The sequence below is a fragment of the Scardinius erythrophthalmus genome, assembly GCF_964197995.2.
Source record: "Scardinius erythrophthalmus genome assembly, chromosome: 9".
Taxonomy (NCBI): Eukaryota; Metazoa; Chordata; class Actinopteri; order Cypriniformes; family Leuciscidae; genus Scardinius; species Scardinius erythrophthalmus.
In genome coordinates this window covers 5,402,352-5,421,223 of record NC_138229.1, presented here as the reverse complement: position 1 = coordinate 5,421,223, position 18,872 = coordinate 5,402,352, and the positions used below count along the sequence as shown (strand labels likewise).

Below are 18,872 nucleotides of genomic sequence, written 5' to 3'. Positions count from 1 at the left end.
CTGTATTGACTCTTTATTAGAATTCTCTTTATTCCTGTCCCGGTTTTACAAGTTTCCATTTTATTCATGCTTCATATTTGAACTATTATTCTTTATTTAAAGGGTTACATGTAGTTCACCCAAAAATGAAATGAAAAGGGAAAATGTAACAAAGAAAGATTTTGGTCAGAGTGCACCTTTTCATAATGGTTGCATGGGCGGTTTTACAATAACAAGCATCTGGAAGAAAACAAACAACACGAAGGGAGGTGAACAATGACATGCTTTTGATTTCTGGGTGAACTCTCTATTAAACAAAATGAGAGCACAGAATGAATTGCTAAGCTGAGAAGCTGAAAATTCGACAGAGTTTCAAAGTGGATCCCAGTCCAACCCAGAAACCAGGGTAGAGAGGCTGGGCAAACATAGTCTGCTCTCGATGCAGCAAAACCATGGTATCATCTGCCAGAGAGACACTATAAAACGCGAGTGTTCCAGCGCCGCGATCGAGATACACGCCGACTCTGTGTGGTGTTGGAGTGTGTATTTCTACACTAAACTTACTGTGACGGAACAAACAAAGAGAATCTGAGAAATCTAAACTCCACGATTTTGAGTTGCATCCCAGTTTTCGGTCCATATTCCCTCCAGTCCTGGGAATTGATTTGTAGGAAACTCCAATAGAAACTCCTCCAGCACCTCCCCACTCCACCTCCCAGTATCCGCATCCAGACAGAGCTTCAGTGCACAGGACCTGAGCCCAGCCGCTGAAGCGCTCTGGGTGACCCGGGTACGGCTGAGGCTCGTGGACCGTCGTGACCTCTGTGTGATCTCCAGAAAGACGGAGGAAAAAGTTGGCGGTGTTTGGGTCTAACGTCAAATCACAGCAGTCTGAAAGAGGAAAGATACTTGGCTAATAAGTCTCGTCTAATAATTTACATTATTACATGGCTCGCTGAAGTCTTATTGTGATTGGTCAGTTGCAACATTCTGCGATCAGTAATTCCCCGATAATGTATTTATTAAAGGCACACTATGCAAGATTTGTACCTTAAAGGGTAACTCTCACCAAAATGCAACCTAGGGTCTTTTTGTTAATCTACCCGAGGCGAACTTTCATCTAAAAGCATAATTAGAATAGAAACGCCACTTTTAAGTTTGACCGTATTTTCGTTTTCGGTCAAATTGCCTTTTGAATGGGAGTGCTTGGGGCACGACTATGATAGCATCAAAAATCACTATTTTTAAAACACTAAGAAGGCTCGACACAACATGAAACTTTGCTCGAAGTATCACCAGGGGCTCTACACATGAACTCCAGCATTGAGAACATTGTTTGTGTTCACAGAGTTAACTAAAAAGAAAGATTTTGAACAACTCACTGTCTCTGTGTCCGCCGGCATTTTGACAGTCGAAAATAGTCGATCTCCGAATGCGAATGAACTGACTCTGAATTTTAGTATTGCTTATATGAGCATCCTTTTTCAAATACAAGGTCAATATTGATTTTCACTAACGACAAAACAACAAATTATCCGTGAATTTATATGGAACTAAGCTTTAGGAGCTTTCCATCTTTACTCTCCTCCCTGTTACGTTGCATTCGGAGATTGACTATTTTTGACTATCAAAATGCATAGCAACTCATGCAGTGAGTTGTTCAAAATCTTCCATTTTAGTAACCCTAACCCTAACCCTAACTATTTTTTGATGCAAGTAAGTAAATAAGTTAAAGATGCCTAATATAAAGTGTGTGTGTTCAATTAAAGCAGCGCATTAATATAGAATGGTGATTAAACTGACTGGAACTACCTGTGGAATAAACTGTTTTAATGCGCACCTTCCTGCCAATAAAAATCCGGTATTCAGACAGAATATTGTATGAGCTAATCAAATATTTCAACTCAAAATTACTTATGTGCAAAGTATGCGTATAATAAGCGGGATAATGTTCATTCAGCTTTGTGTCGGGGGTTCTGAACACCCTGTCAGGGTTTATTTTGCGATAACAACCAGCTGGATGTACATTTCCTTGTACATGATAACCAATGTGTGCTAAATCAGAACTCACATTGTAAGAAATCTCCTCTGGTCCTCGGCTCAGTCTGTTGTAAATGTCTATGGGCTGGAAAAGGTCAGAGAGTTGAATTATGTCAGATGTATTTAACTTACACCGGTAAACATGGGTGAGTTGATGTGGTTTGATGACTCACTTGCTGGGAGGGATGTGAGTGTCCGTACCTGTTTCAGTGTTCAACGGACAACTCAGGGAGTTTTCAGCTGACTGATCGTTCTCATCAACTGTAAATATAACAGTGTTCGCTGTCAACAGCCATTTGTGCATCCGCAGATTATAGAATTCAAAGCAGGCGTCGGCTCTGGAGGACTAGATCTTGTGGATCTGTTTATATACTCACCTAATTCTGAGATCTTTGTAGACTCTCTGTCGCAGACCTCGCTGACTTTATCTCTCAGCTCTGTGAGAGCTTTTCTCAATATCAGCAAAGGGAAGTACGGATGGACATCAATGCTGGGCCGACCTCCAGTGTCAGGTGGAGCACAGAGCATCTTATAGCTCTGCACAGGTGAGTCAGACAGGTAAAGTTAGTGCGTTAATGTACAAGCAAACACATTTTTATTCGCTGCATGGCCCAAATTCCCCAAAAAGAATAAAAGCAACTTCTTTTCTTCAGCTGTTCACATATTGTTTCGTGGGGAGTATCGTAACCTCCAGCACAAACAAACAAATTGAGTTCATATTTCAGATTTCACCTGTAGGAAATGGATATGATCCTCAGTGTTTGAGAGCGCCTCCAGCTCGGCCTCTCCTCTTCTTTGTTCAACTATCTGTTGACTCAGTCGTTCTAGAAGCTTCTCCGTCTGGCTGAGAGCTGTTCTCTCCTCGCCTCTGATCTGCTCTTTCACCTCCGAATGCTTCTTTTCAACGACGCGCAGCAGTCTGATGAAGATCTTCTCACTGTCCTCCTCAAACGCTTGTGCAGAACGCTATTGCAATGACAGAAAGGGTTGTTTAACCCTTTGGCCATGTTCACGTACAGGTCACACTCGCACTGTTCGCTGGTCTAACAGAACGAACACCATAAACGTATCTTTTTAAAACAAAATGAATGTGCTATATTTTTCTTCCTTAGTAATTTTTTCATTCATATTTTGTGTTTTGAGAGCATTTCATGGTAAGCTACTAAACCATATTTATCTCTAAATACAATCATACATTTCTCAATACATAGGTCAATTTTCTTCACAAAGTTCAAACTAACTTTCAGCTTTCATTTCATATTCATAATGCACTAAACCTCCAAAACACTTCACACATCAACTCATTCTTCAACACAACTGGCAAAGGTTGTCGCCCAACAAATAGACTTTATATTATTTATAAAACAATAACATAAAAAAACACTACTAACAAATAGCATTACACAATGTTTTGTTTTGTGAAATTTTTTCACAAAACAAGAATGACACACTACATGGCTATTACATGGTCCATGTTTACATTACAGTACAAAATTAAGTTTCCCCTTTTGTTGATGGTAATGAAACACCTGTGTAGGTGTTCAGCTACATCTAACATCTAGATTTGTAACACATTTTGATATGGTATTACTGTAGAAATGTAGCAAATTGATGTCTGATTTTAGGTTTTGAACTTAAGCTTAACCGTAAAAAAAAGAAAGAAAATAGAGTACAGTATGTACTGTAATTGTGCAAATTGGCCTGTAATTTTGGTGATGTTTGTGTCTAAGAAATGAATTCATACCATTTGAAAGAAGTAGTCACTGAATGCATTTTGTTCCAAAGCAATGATAAATGATCCACAGTTTAGTGTACATAGACTGCTTTTTGCTCACTGTGGGAAGAGTTTTGAAAAAGTGACCCTAGTATTAAGAAATGTGTCCTAGCGATTGTAAAATTCATATATAATATTCATACAAAACTGATTATCTATTGGGACACTTTTTGGTGGGCGGTCTACTTATTGAAGACAAGAAACACTCTTGTGTATGACCCTATACATAATAGGGTTGTGTAATCCCTAGTTAGTGTTTTCAGACATAGTTATTGATACTGCATTTTGATATATATATGCAGTTCATAAGTGTGTGTGTGTGTGTGTGTGTGTGTGTGTGTGTGAGAGACGGTCTTTTTTGCTCTCTAGTGTCCAGTTTCACCGACAAGGCTTTAGCCTAAAATGTTTGAGCCATTTTAATTGAAAGCAACTTGCACTGATATATCTTAAAATATGTCAGTGTCATTGTTTTGTCTCAAGATGCACACCAGTAATGTTCTTTTCTAAGGCACGTTTATAAAAGCTTCTTAAATGTCCTAATTTAACTAAGACCTAATCCTGGCTTAATCTAAGCTCTGTCTGTGAAACCAGGCCTAGATGTTTTAGAGAGTTTAACACATTCATTGCTGGATTTTTTCCCCCCTGCATTGTGGCTGATTTGTAAGTTTGAATCCCACAAACATATTTCTCATTCATATGGTATTCATTTACATTTTACATTTATGCATTTGGCAGACTGACAAGTTTTGTTCCATTCCTCTGAAGTAGTTTATTTTTTATTTCCTCGAACAGGACGAAGGGTTAATAAAGCAAAAGCACAGATGTGTTCCACACAAAAATAAGCAATCTGTCATTATCTGAAATTTTCAGCAGTAGACCTACCTTGACGTATTTCACAATGTCTCTGAGTTCCTTTTCTCGTTCCTTGCACCTCTGCTTTGACTTCTTCCACGCTTCCTCGAGATGTTTCTGTTTGAAACCCATGCACGTGAACATTTATGCCATCTTCAAACTCTGTTTTGTGCAATTCAAAGATTTTCTTTACAGTTTTGTTACCTGTTTTTCTGTCCTCTCCTCCATCACCGACACCACGCTGTGCCCCTTATGCCCGTCTTTTAAGCACAAACTACAAATGCATTGTTGGTCTGTGCGACAGTAAACGTCCCGCAATTTATTGTGCCGTGAACAGATTCTTTTCTGCGCTTGTTTCGTAACTTCAATAAGTGGATGCATTCTACTGCGATTCCTTTCATTGTGAATCTTCAAGTGAATTTCGCAGTATAACGTCTGACATTTCACACAGAACTTAACAGCTCGGTGTTTCTTCCCGGTGCAAACGTCACAGTCCACATCCTCTGCCTTCGCACCAGGATCTTGAACGCCGGTTCTCCTCAGTTTTTCCACTACATCAGCCAGCATGGTGTTTTTCGACAGCGCAGGTCTGGGGCTAAAGGTGCGTCGACACTGAGGGCAGCTGCATTCCTCTTTTAACTCGCATTTCCTCCAGTAACCTTTAATACACTCCATACAGTAACTATGTCCGCAGGGAATGGTGACCGGCTCCCACAGCACTTCCAAGCACACTGAGCAACAGAACTGGTCCTTATCGACAGAGATATTTGTTCCTGCCATTTTCCCCTACATGTGTACAGTCAGAGGAGAGTGAAATGAAAGGCAGTAAACTGGTCGCCAAGGACAGAGAGGACGAAACAATGATTGTTTGTGTATAAACTGGGCGTGAACATAATGCAGGTACAGTAGAAGCTTATCAGGTTTCAGTCCGAAACAGCCTGAAGCCGCCAATCACACACAAGAACAGCAAAGGGTCACTTCTTTGCTTTTATGCAAATTGAAGTTCCAGGTGGGTAAACTTGCTTTACATGCAGCATACATACATTATATTTTGTGATCTGCTGAAAAAAAGTCCCTGCTTTCTACTGATATAAGTATTGTTTCTTATTATTTAAATAGTGGTTGTCATAAAACACATTTTTGAGAAAGTATCCATCAATTTCTAAACATATATTCTTCAATCTCGTTTCATTGAACAGGGGTTCCCAAACATTTTCATGCGAAGACCAACTAAAAACATTTTAGAATATAATATGTGCATTTGTTCTTTTTTAGTTCACATTTGGCATAGTTTTAGTATTATTATTGGAAACATGAATAAAAACATGAGTGTGAGACATAATCTGCAGACAAAAAGAGAATATATTTTGCTTTCTTTTGCTTCCTTATTTCTTTATTAGATAATGATGCATATTACATGGAAATTACAGTTCAGTAAATGAGTCATATGTTGATTCAGTAGCGGCTCTGATGGATTCAATGAGTTCATACAGTAAAGAACTCATTAGATTGATTCAAAATGGTAACTGAGTTTGTGAGTTTTTTTCAATGATTCATTAAGAGTGTTTTTTTTTTTTTTTTCGTGATTGAGACTACAAGGTCAAACTGCACGGCAACTCATGATGAGGTACATTGGTGGTGAAAAGTGATGTCCAGCCTAGGAAAATTGACATCATCCTTTATTTAAATATTATTACAAATGTGTTAATTTTGTAAGCATAATGCGCAGTTGTGCTTGGAGTCAATTGTTTTATTTGATATTGCACTGAAACTTGCCAAATTGTGCCGGCATATTTTTTTGCCAGGCTGACATACAAAGAAATAATGAACACATGCAAAAATAAGAGAGAACCAATTAAATATTAATAACGTATTATGTTGTAGTCAATGTATGCTTTTCCTGTGAGCTTTTTGTTTTTCTATGCATTTTTTTTTCTTTTTTTTTTTTTTTTTTTTTGCAATGCCAAAATAATTTTGTCAGAACCCTAAACAAGTTTAGTGTTTTGTTCTCCTCTCCAATATTTTCCTCATATTTTGATGGTTTAAATGAACTTGTACGGTCATTAAAAACAAATTTCTTGCTGGACAACGCTTTTGGACACTATATTTTGTCTCTATATGAGGTGCTCTAACTTCTGAGGATGGTGATAAATATACTAATATTAATAAACCTTTTCATCATAACTCTTTTGCAACATGAAATATTTGAAAATATACTGCCATTTCTCTTTGCTAACCTGGACTGTTCTACTTAAGCATTAAATGAATGCCTTCAAGCTATACACAACTGATTTGCATAAGGTGTTAGAGAAAATTAATTTAACAAATTAACTTCATTTTCCATCTTTACATTAGTTGTAAAAGGAAACTACTTTTTGGAGAGACAATAACAATTTTAATGTTAAAAAAAAGAAAAAGAAATATATGCATAAAGGCCATCTTCACAATTTTATATTTGTCCCCAAAATTAATTTTAAGCATTTAAAAATAAGTATTATGTTTAAAAGATATTTAAGATAATGTGTTAATTACACGTATCATCAATAGAGATGACTATGTTTTACATGTAAAACAAGTTTATTTACAAAGAAGCAAATGTAAAGCTCATGTGACAGACCCAGATTATAAAATCCACCTTCATAATTACAGGCACAGTTTATTTTTCACGAGCAGATTTATCTTCCCTTTAATGCAGATTTTGCAACACTGTTTGCAAATCTGTTCAGATCCAGATGTTCAGATAATTGTTTCCTCAATTCTTTTTTTTAGTGATCAAATGAGAGAGAGAGAGAGAGAGAGAGAGAGAGAGAGAGAGAGAGAGAGAGAGAGAGAGAGAGAGAGAGAGAGAGAGAGAGAGAGAGAGAGAGAGAGAGAGAGAGAGAGAGAGAGAGAGAGAGAGAGAGAGAGAGAGAGAGAGAGAGAGAGAGAGATTAAAAACGGTGGCTGTCTCTGGTTCAGTCGTCACAGGAAATGAAAGCTCAAGTCAAGCGCATTGCATCATAGAACGCTTCCATGCATTAATTTTGTGAAATTCAATTGGTTCCACAGTAAAATCCCAGAGCCATCAAACTACTTGTAATAAACTTTATTTTTAATGATTTTTTTAACCATAATTTTAAAAATACTTGCAATTAAACAAATGTTTAATACACACAAATACAGTTCAGACATATGAAGCTAAAATAACACTTCTATGAATATAGACGGCATCAGTTGATAAACACTGATAAATTACACCAATATAGCACTCTAAATAATGTGTATGATTAATACATAAGAAAATACTATAATCATAGCTTAGTCAACAGGTAATTAGTTTAAAGTGGACCTATTATGCTTTTTTACATGTTCATTTTCTTCGATCTATAATGTCCCTCCAGTGGGCGTTATTCTCTATATCAGTGTCACTGTTTCTGAACTCATTGAAACGCCTCCAGGACACAAACATGTCACTATATTTCTCATTTAAATAATTCCCACCCAAGACATACACAGAATAACTCATCGAGTTAGTTATTAGTGTGTTAAAGGGGACATATCATGCTAAATGCACTTTTTTAGCCCTTAAATGCATTTTGTTGTATATTTGGAGTGTTTAGAAGTACAGAAAAGATGAAATTATTCTCTTCAGGTGCTTCGTTGATATCTTTATATTCTGTTTTGGTCATATTTTTCAACCTGTTCCGATTTTTCTGTTATCTATGACATTTTTTTAACTATCACGTCACAGTATTTGCAGCGGAACTGCCAACTAAGGGCATTGACTTCCGGCCCAACACTTCGAGCCATCCGCCATTATTATTTCTCGCTGCAATTTTGTAGTCCAAGATAAAGGATGCCGAAGTTACGAGAGGGTAAGTTAAAATGTTTGGTTGTTGGATGTAGTAACCCACACACTTGATTACACCGTCTAATGTAGATGAACTGCCGCGCTTGTGTCAGGACGCATGTTTAACTGAAAGAACGAGCAGAGAGAGAGAGACCTGGTCGCGCGCGCGCTCTCTCTCTCTCTCTCTTCAGAGCCAGGCGAATGTGTAAACAAGACATCACCGTCTCCAAACTAGACGCTGTCTTGCTCTCTCTCCCTCGCACATATTAATCAAAATAAACCGACACGGTGGTAAAAGATCGGAAGACCAAAGTTTCATGTGTAAATAACACACCATTGCGATACATTATGAAGACGTTGTTCTACAGGTTCGTCGTCTTCGCTCCGGCTCCGACTCTGGCTCGAACATGTAAGGCTGACTGGACAAGTCTTCCGTTGTTGACATTTTGTTAATAACGTGTGAATAAAACGTTTCTGTGCCACCAGATAATCGTATCTCTGCTATCAGACTACAAAAATGGCCGAACGGGGTGGAGTTGAACCTCTGCATCCTGGAGAGGGGGCGGGGTATGAAGTGTCTCAATATTATTTAAAGAGACCGCACCAAAACGAGTTGCTCTCAGAAGCACATCAGAAAAGGGGCAAAAAAGGGGCCTGTGGAGCTATAATAATGAGGAATTCAGACCCAAGCATTGCAGTTCCGCTTTATATTGACCACAAATGTATGATTTATATGTAAAAAGGAAAAATTTAAAAGCATGATATGTCTCCTTTAAAACTCGGTTTTGGTAAGGGGCGGGACATTTCCGAAACACGCTCGAAACGCTCGACCAATCACAACAACACACTTGTCAAGCCGACCAATCAGAGCACAGAGTGCATTTCAGAAGGAGGGGCTTCATAGAGACAGGAACTAAACAGAGCGTTACTGACAGACTGGGAAGAGAGGAGCAGCAACAAAATCTAATTTGTGAAAATTAATTTTTTTATATATTCAAGCTTATGAAAACGTCAAAATCAAGACTTCGCAAAAGAGCATAATATGGCCTCTATAAAAGTTTGGAACACACAATATTCTAACTTTCACTCCAAGCACATCTGTAATTATAAGATATACAGTTAAACATTCTGTAAGTTTAAAGTTTATACCATTGAGACTTGGACAGCAGACACTGAAACGCATCTGCATTTACATTTCCGTCTTATTTAGTAATAAGAGTTTGTGGTTAATATAGCTTTACATTTTTTTAACATTAAAATGTACATATTCCAAACCACTAAGACAAACCGACTTTGGCCTCTTCAATGAATTATACTCAGGCGTTTCTCAGGCCGCACTTCAGGCTACCTTCGTCTCCGACGTGGCTGCAGTCTCTGACGAGGACCTTGTGTTCTCGATCCTGAAGAGGAAAGAGAAGATGAGAAGACAATGATTAACCTACACAGAAACTAAGAGGTCAAAGATGATACCATGGTCACAGCTTAATCTCTTCATGTCTGAGGTCAACACTATAAATGCAATCTTTTCCTGATACTCACCAAATGACGAGAATGGAAACACACCAATTGTCGGGACGCTGACGGTAAAGGGGATCTGGACAGGCTGGGCAAACAACGGTGCTGAAGCTGTGAAATAAAAAAATGATCCTGTTAGCACTGTAAGCTTTTTCACATGTAGTTGAGTTGACACATGAAATTAATGAGGTATTAACAATATTTTATTATATTAAAATGAAACATCCTCTTAAGTTTTTAATTATTAAGCTCTGTTCCAAAACCTAGTGAGCTGCCTACCTAGACAGCATTTTAAGTCATAATCTACTACACTACCAAGGATGGCATCAATAAAGTTTTTTTTTTTTTTTTAAAGAAACAATGATACTTTTTTAAAGCAAAGATGCATTAAACGGATAAAAAATGACAGTTACAATGTAACAAAAAATTATATTTTTCAAATTTTGTTCTTCTGAACTTTTTATTTATTTATCAAAATATCCTTAAATATGCATCACAGTTTCCCAAAAAAATGTTTCAACATGTCCAAAAAAAATGTCAACATTGATAATTTTAAGAAATGTTTCTTGAGCTGCAAATCAGCATATTAGAATGGTTTCTGAAGGATCATGTGACACTGAAGACTGGAGTAATGATGCTGAAAATTCAGCTTTGCATCACAGGAATAAATTATATTTTACAATATTACTGTTTTTACTGTTCTATTTTTATTTAATTGAAATCTAAAAAGTACAGATAACAATAGTAAAATCTAATTAAAATATACAAAATATGCATTAGTAGTTTAACAACAAGCTAATGCCAGATTCTGTTGGAATCAATAGCGAGTTCTTTATATAAAAATAAATGCTCTTTATTGGCATTGATGTTTCAGGAACCCTTAACATCCATGAAAACCTTCTTCATAGTGGACAAATATTCTTCACACTAAGTGTGTAGACAGCAGGCGTCGAAGGAGCTTACTAGGTTTTAGAACAGATTCTATAAGCAGAATTTAAGGTTTTTTTAATTGTATGGACTCTTACCTTCATTTGACTCTGAATCTGTCTTTGGTTTAGTGCTCTGAATAATAGTAACATCATTCACTGCAAACCGGAACAGGAGTGTTAGATTGAGCATTACGGGTAATTTCACAATGCAATGGAATATTGATTTAGTTCTAAATGGCTTGAAATGTGGCATTTAAAACACAATGCAAGGCTGTTTACCTTTCTCTGAGATATTGACAAATCCCCCCTGACAGACGTCCTCGAGGAGAGCCTGAAACTCTGTCACCACCGCCATCACTGTTCCAAAGTTTGGGTCACAGGTAATGTTTGGCAAGTCAACAGGAACAGGCTGAGCACACAGAGACTTGCAGTTCTGAATAAGAGACTTGCAGTTCTGAATAAGAACAATGAAAAAAAGAAAACAAAAATGATTGCACCTATGTTAGCCATAGGCAGCGGTTTGACTTTAAGCTTGAGTGAATCAAAAACTGTATGCAACCCAAATCCAATTTCTGATACTGGTTTCAGTTCACAAAGGCCAGTTTTCATCTCAGCACACAATGACAGATTAAAGCACAGACTGATGCAATCTCAATTCTGTGTCTCTCTTTGAGTCCTTTGAAGTTTTCAATAAAGGTTCACCATGTGAAACTCAGTGAAAACCAGGAATACCAAACAGTCCAAAGGACAATTCTTTATGCTCACATTTCACCCAAAAGTAACACATTTTTAATGTCATCATGAAATCAAAATGGCCAATTATTATTATTATTATTATTTTTACAGTATGTTGCAGTGCTTATTTTAAATTACACATCCGTGCACACCTTTTTTTTTTTTTTTTTTTTTTGTGTTTTTCATATATGTGACCCTGGACCACAAAACCAGTCTTATGTGTCATTTTTTTTTTTTGTATTGAGATTTATACATCATCTGAAAGCTGAATACATAATCTTTCCATTGATGTATGGTTTGCTAGGATAGGACAATATTTGGTCGAGATACAACTATTTGAAAATCTGGAATCTGAGGGTACAGAAAAATCGAAATATTGAGAAAATCGCCTTTAAAGTTGTCCATTTCTATTGCCGATAGTGCTGCATCCATTCACAAAAATAAATGTTTTATATATTTAAGGTGGGAAATTTACAAAATATCTTCATGGAACATGATCTTTACTTAATATCCTAATGATTTTTGGCATAAAAGAAAAATCTATAATTTTGACCCATACAATGTTTTGTACAATCTCCTCTAACTGTCAGTCAAACCTCATAACTCCACCCCCCTCTAAAGTGAATGAAGTGCCGTTTGCATTGCAAGGGTAAATAAAGAACTGGTAGTCTGAATAAGTTATTCACATGTTCTTATTCTGTGACAACTTATTTATATTATGTGATTTTTCTTTTATATTGTGTACATTTTGGGACTTTTTATTTGGTAAAAATGTATTTTTTTGTTTTTTTGCCTATGTCATAATACAAGGTCAATCTGGCCCTGGGTCACAAAAAGGAAGAAAAGACTAATTGCAACTTCTGTTTCATGCCAACTTTAATCCTTAAAAAAACACAGTATTCGGAAGTGCAAAAGTATGGAAGCTTGTTCTTGCCACAGAATAATAAAAGTTTTTTAAAAAAGCTAATTGCGACTTTTCATCTTACAATTCTGACTTTATTTTTCACAATTCCGAGTTTATATCTTGCAATTCTGAATAAAAATCTCACAATTCAGAATTATGAGTTTATATATCACAACACAAATACTACACATATATGAGTTTATACATCGCAAATGCAAGGGTAACATCTTAACAGTTTTTTGTGAGAAATAAAAACCCAACTCTGAGTAAACATCTTGCAATTCAGATTTTTTTTTCTTCCTCTAAAAAAAAAAAAAGTCTGAATTGCAAAATGTTAAATCAAAATTGAGAAAACTGTGAGAGAAAAAAAGTCTGAAATCTGAAAATAAAAAAGTCACAATTACCTTTATTATGTTTTTATTCTGAGGCGGAAACAGGCTCCCATACAATATAGATTTAGGAGCTACAGATTTTTATTGAACACAAAATGAGTCGCACAGCCTACTTTTATGGTGCCTTTTTGACTTTAAAAAACTTCCGGCTGCTATATGCTTTCATTATAAGGAAAAAGCAGCTCAGATATTCTGCCAAATATCTTCTTTTGTTGCATCAACTCACACAAGTTTGAAACAACATGAAGGTGAAGAAATAATTTTCATCTTTTGGTGAACTATTCATACGAACGTGAAAACTCTGTACCTGAAAAATCAAATCCAAACAATAAAACTTCACTATGGAGTAAGTGAGTGTTGCTTAGTGGTTAAAGACACTGATTAGGTTTGAAAATGTGCTACATGAACTAACCACCATTGTGTGCTTGGATAAGGCACTTAACTTTTGGATAAGAAAGCAATTTGTGAATAACCAGCAGCACTACCTGAAGGAAGGCGATATGGTCCTCTGTTTGCGAGAGCTCTCCTAATTCACTGTGTCTTTTCTTCAGCTCTGTTATCTCCTGCTCCAGTTGTTGAAGAAGTGCTTCAGCCTGGCTCACTGCCGCCCTCTCCTGACCCCGGATCAGCTCCTTCACTTCAGCACGCCGTCGCTCTATAGAGCACACCAGCTCTGTGAAGATACGCTCGCTCTCCTCAAGGGCTGACTGTGCGGAGAGCTGAGGGGAGACAAAAGCGAAATCAGAACGCATGACTTCGACTTTAAAGGGGTCACGCCGTGGAAACAGGATTTTTATTGCTCTTTTTGAAGTGAGAGTTTGATGTACTATGTAGACATACTGTAACTTTCAGAACTCCTTCCAAACAGAACATTCACTGAAACTTAAAGGGATAGTTCACCCAAAAATTAAAATTAGTCCATGATTTACTCACCCTCAAGTCATCCTTAGTGTATATGACATTCTTCTTTCAGACGAATACAATCGGAGTTATATTAAAAAATGTCCTGGCTCTTCCAAGCTTTATAATGGCAGTGAATGGCTGTTTCTGTTTTGAAGTCCATCAAAGTGCATCCATCCATGATTAAAGTGCTCCACACGACAGTGGCGGGTTAATAAAGGCCTTCTGAAGTGAAGCGATGCGTTTGTGTATAATATCCATATTTAAAACTTTATAAAGTAAAATAACTAGCTTCTGGCCAAATGAACATATGGATTTCACTCAAGTCTAAAGCACAACTTATGCGAGTAATGAGACGTACTGCTGATATTTACGCTACATGACGTACTACGCTACTTCTGACATCGTAAGTTGCGCTTTAGGCGTAAATACACCTGCGTATGTTTGTTTGGCCGAATGCTAGAATTTTACTTTGTAACGCGTTAAATATTAATATTTTTCTTACACTAACGCTTAGCTTTAGTGTTCGCATCGCAGCACATCGGCCTTGATTAACCCCCCGGAACTGTGTGGAGCACTTTTATCATGGATAGATGCACTTTAATCATGGATAGATGCACTTTTATCATGGATAGATGGACTTTTATCAAGAATAGATGCACTTTTATCAAGAATAGATGCACTTTTATCATGGATAGATGCACTTTTATCAAGAATAGATGCACTTTAATCATGAATAGATGCACTTTTATCATGAATATATGCACTTTAATCATGAATAGATGCACTTTTATCATGAATAGATGCACTTTTATCAAGAATAGATGCACTTTAATCATGAATAGATGCACTTTTATCAAGAATAGATGCACTTTAATCATGAATAGATGCACTTTTATCATGAATATATACACTTTTATCAAGAATAGATGCACTTTTATCAAGAATAGATGCACTTTAATCATGAATAGATGCACTTTTATCATGAATATATGCACTTTTATCAAGAATAGATGCACTTTTATCATGGATAGATGCACTTTTATCATGAATATATGCACTTTTATCAAGAATAGATGCACTTTTATCAAGAATAGATGCACTTTTATCAAGAATAGATGCACTTTAATCATGAATAGATGCACTTTAATCATGAATATATGCACTTTTATCAAGAATAGATGCACTTTTATCATGGATAGATGCACTTTTATCATGGATAGATGCACTTTTATCAAGAATAGATGCACTTTTATCATGAATAGATGCACTTTTATCATGGATAGATGCACTTTAATCATGAATAGATGCACTTTTATCATGAATAGATGCACTTTTATCATGAATAGATGCACTTTTATCAAGAATAGATGCACTTTTATCATGGATAGATGCACTTTTATCATGAATAGATGCACTTTTATCAAGAATAGATGCACTTTAATCATGAATAGATGCACTTTTATCATGGATAGATGCACTTTTATCATGGATAGATGCACTTTTATCAAGAATAGATGCACTTTTATCATGAATAGATGCACTTTTATCATGGATAGATGCACTTTAATCATGAATAGATGCACTTTTATCATGAATAGATGCACTTTTATCAAGAATACATGCACTTTTATCAAGAATAGATGCACTTTTATCAAGAATAGATGCACTTTTATCATGAATAGATGCACTTTTATCATGGATAGATGCACTTTCATCAAGAATAGATGCACTTTTATCATGGATAGATGCACTTTTATCATGAATAGATACACTTTTATCATGGATAGATGCACTTTTATCATGGATAGATGCACTTATCATGGATAGATGCACTTTTATCATGGATAGATGCACTTTTATCATGGATAGATGCACTTTTATCATGAATAGATGCACTTTTATCATGGATAGATGCACTTTTATCAAGAATAGATGCACTTTTATCATGAATAGATGCACTTTTATCATGGATAGATGCACTTTCATCAAGAATAGATGCACTTTTATCATGGATAGATGCACTTTTATCATGAATAGATACACTTTTATCATGGATAGATGCACTTTTATCATGGATAGATGCACTTATCATGGATAGATGCACTTATCATGGATAGATGCACTTATCATGGATAGATGCACTTTTATCATGGATAGATGCACTTTTACCATGAATAGATGCACTTTTATCATGACTAGATGCACTTTTATCATGGATAGATGCACTTTTATCATGAATAGATGCACTTTTATGGACTTCAAAAAATATACAGCCATTCACTGCCATTATAAAGCTTGGAAGAGCCAGAACATTTTTTTATATAACTCAGATTGTATTTGTCTGAAAGAATAATGTCATATCATATACACCTAGAATGACTTGAGGGTGAGTAAATCATGGGCTAATTTTCATTTTTGAGTGAACTATCCCTTTAAGAGCTAAAACTCATTCAGAAATCTTTATTCATCTTTATCCGGCCTTGGATTTGAGACCATATAACTGAGGCCTGTGTTTTAGTCAAAGATGTAACAGAGTGTATTGATATTTTTTTGAAAAAAAACATAAAAACAAGTTGAAAACAATTTGAGTGTTTTAAATGAATATTGAAATACATCATGGACTGCCTGGTTCATGGACCAATGGGTCTTGGTCTGGATCTGCGGCTTAAAGGGGTTTCCTCTGGATCTGAATCTTTTAGTTTAGTCTAGTTTAGGGCTGTGTCTGAAATCGCCCCCATACCTTTAAATAGGGCACTATGTGAGGGGACAGCAATTTGCAGTGGTCTCTGACACCATAGTGGACATTATTGAGTACACTCATTCAATCCCATAATGCACCGCAATAACGAGTACAACCAATATACTCTCAACAGCTAGAGAATACCCATAATGCACTGTGAGAGTGGAGTGCTGAGTGAATTCCCGCATCTGACCAGAAGATGGCGCCTGCAACTGAAACATCCATCCATCCATTTTCCAAACCGCTTGTCCAATGTGGCCACAGCATAAATTCCTTTTTAATTGATTAAGGTTCATATGTGCTAGTTTCCATGACAAAGCTCAAGATAAATATTTTCATCTTATTTTCATTTGTTCTTTCATTACATTATTGTGATTTAAATTATTGGTAAGAGCTTTAAAAGAATAAAGTATAAAACAAATTGTGTCCACTTTTTGTGAAAAGTAATAATCATTTTGTTTGATTTTGCCTCGATATAGGTTTCTGTACTTGAGCAGTAATATATGTCTTACCAAAAATTCAGCAAATATTGTTACAATTTAAAATAACTTTATATTATGAACATTTGTATATATTTTAAATATAACTGGTGTATTTTCAGCATTATTACTCCAGTCTTCAGTGTCACATGATCCTACAGAAATCACTCTAATATGCTGATTTGCTGCTCAAAAAACATTTCTGATTATTATCAATATTGAAAACTTGTGCTGTTGAGAGTTGTGCTGCTTTATATTTTTGTTGAAATTGGGATTTTTTTTTCCAGGATTCCTTGATGAATAGGAAGTTCAAAAGAACAGCATTTATTTGAACTAGAAATCTTTTGTAACATTGTCATTTTTGATAAATTTAATGCATCCTTGCTGTATTCATTTCTTAAAAAAAAAGAATCTCACTGATCCCAAACGGTAGTGTACATAAAACTATAAAATACATTAGACTTTCCTCTCACAATGAACATTTATTTTATAAAATAAACTAGACAGCTGTGTTTTTGCCCCCAATGAATAAACTATAATTAAAAAGCTAGCGGTTTCCACGGATTGAGCTCCTTCAGTGAAGTTTGTGGTGGGAAAACATAAAGCACTCACAGTGAGCGTCTGTGTTGCCTGTCTCAGGTCTGCCAGCTCCTTCTCTCTCTCCTGAATCCTCTGCTGGGAAATCATCTGCATCTCCGCCAGAGCATTCTGGGAAGAAAAACACAGGTTACATAATAGTTTGTTCTGACTCGTAAAAATCACACTCTTGAAATGCTCTACAATTTTACCTTTTTCTCATTCATCTCTGCTGTAGCTAGAACAGTGTCATGTCCTTTGTGTTCATCCGTCAAACAAAGGTAACAAATACATTGCTGATCTGTGCGGCAAAACACCTCTAGTAGTTTATCGTGCCGAGAGCAGAGCTGTTCTTGTATCTTCTTTGAAGGAGAAACCAGCTTGTGTTTCTGGAAGGCAGGAGACTCGAAGTGAGGTTGAAGGTGAGTCTCGCAGTAAGACGCCAGACAGACCAGGCAGGATTTAAAGGCTTTGTTTTTCTTCCCAGAACACACATCACACTCAACATCTCCAGGTACAGCTTGGGTGGGATCGGACGGGGTCGGCCCAGCATGCAGTCCTGTCTTCTTCAGTTTCTCCACCACATCAGCCAGCATTGTGTTCCTGCCCAGCACAGGTCTGGGAGCGAAGCTCTGCCTGCATTGAGGACAGCCATAAATCCCCAGATAGTCGTCCTGGTCCCAGTAGCCTTTAATGCAGCCTTTACAATAGCTGTGTCCACATGGAATAGTCACAGGGTCCTTTAAGACATCCAGGCATATAGAACAGTTGAACTGGTCATGCTCCAGGAAAACCCCAGCTTGCGCCATTTTGAAAGGATTCTTGCCGTCCAGCCCCAGTAGCAGAATGAAGCCCAGGCAAGCTTTGTTTATGCAGGAAGTGAGTCATGTGACCAGAGTCTGGCAGGAGGGGGAGGGGCGGAACAGCTGCTCTCACAACAACTGAGCATGTCAGAAAACACAGAGTTCAGCTCTGTTACGAATTAGAAGGTGAATCTTACAAAAAAAAAAAAAATATATATATATATATATATATATACATATATATATGTGGGTGTATATATATATATATATATATATATATATATATATATATACACACACATACACACACACATTTACATCTGAATATAAAATATTTATATAAATATAAATATATATATAGTTAAAACAATAATTAAATACATTTATTTAATTTATATATCTTAATTATATTTAATAATATA

General features: G+C 36.4%; 2 protein-coding genes across 3 annotated transcripts; both read right to left on the bottom strand.

Annotated features, from left to right (window-relative positions):
• Positions 1 to 319: 319 nt before the first annotated feature.
• Positions 320 to 5,425, bottom strand: ftr87 (finTRIM family, member 87; the record flags this gene model as incomplete). Its single annotated transcript, XM_081375386.1, has 7 exons — positions 320 to 870; positions 2,051 to 2,104; positions 2,221 to 2,280; positions 2,397 to 2,556; positions 2,752 to 2,985; positions 4,676 to 4,762; positions 4,850 to 5,425. The coding sequence occupies 7 exons, from the start codon at positions 5,423 to 5,425 to the stop codon at positions 320 to 322; spliced, it is 1,722 nt and encodes a 573-aa protein (XP_081231512.1).
• Positions 5,426 to 7,645: 2,220 nt separating this feature from the next.
• On the bottom strand, positions 7,646 to 18,482 carry ftr67 (finTRIM family, member 67). 2 transcript variants are annotated; one of them, XM_081375387.1, is made up of 7 exons: positions 17,860 to 18,482; positions 17,684 to 17,779; positions 13,435 to 13,668; positions 11,198 to 11,351; positions 11,015 to 11,074; positions 10,014 to 10,100; positions 7,646 to 9,874 (listed from the first exon to the last, which is right to left on the bottom strand). In XM_081375387.1, the coding sequence occupies exons 1-7, from the start codon at positions 18,454 to 18,456 to the stop codon at positions 9,819 to 9,821; spliced, it is 1,284 nt and encodes a 427-aa protein (XP_081231513.1). In that variant the 5' UTR covers positions 18,457 to 18,482; the 3' UTR covers positions 7,646 to 9,818. The 2 variants fall into 2 exon arrangements, with proteins under 2 accessions (XP_081231513.1, XP_081231514.1); XM_081375388.1 differs by having other exon boundaries at positions 11,198 to 11,327.
• Positions 18,483 to 18,872: the final 390 nt, after the last annotated feature.

Bases quoted from the DNA above. Each gene is read 5' to 3' on its own strand.
- ftr67 (XM_081375387.1), bottom strand. From the start codon at position 18,456: ATGGCGCAAGCTGGGGTTTTCCTGGAGCATGACCAGTTCAACTGTTCT. The intron at 17,780-17,859 runs GTAAAATTGTAG...TTTTCTTCCCAG, and splicing joins CAGAGATGAATGAGAAAAAG to AATGCTCTGGCGGAGATGCA. The intron at 10,101-11,014 runs GTAAGAGTCCAT...TTTATTTCACAG, and splicing joins AGATTCAGAGTCAAATGAAG to CTTCAGCACCGTTGTTTGCC.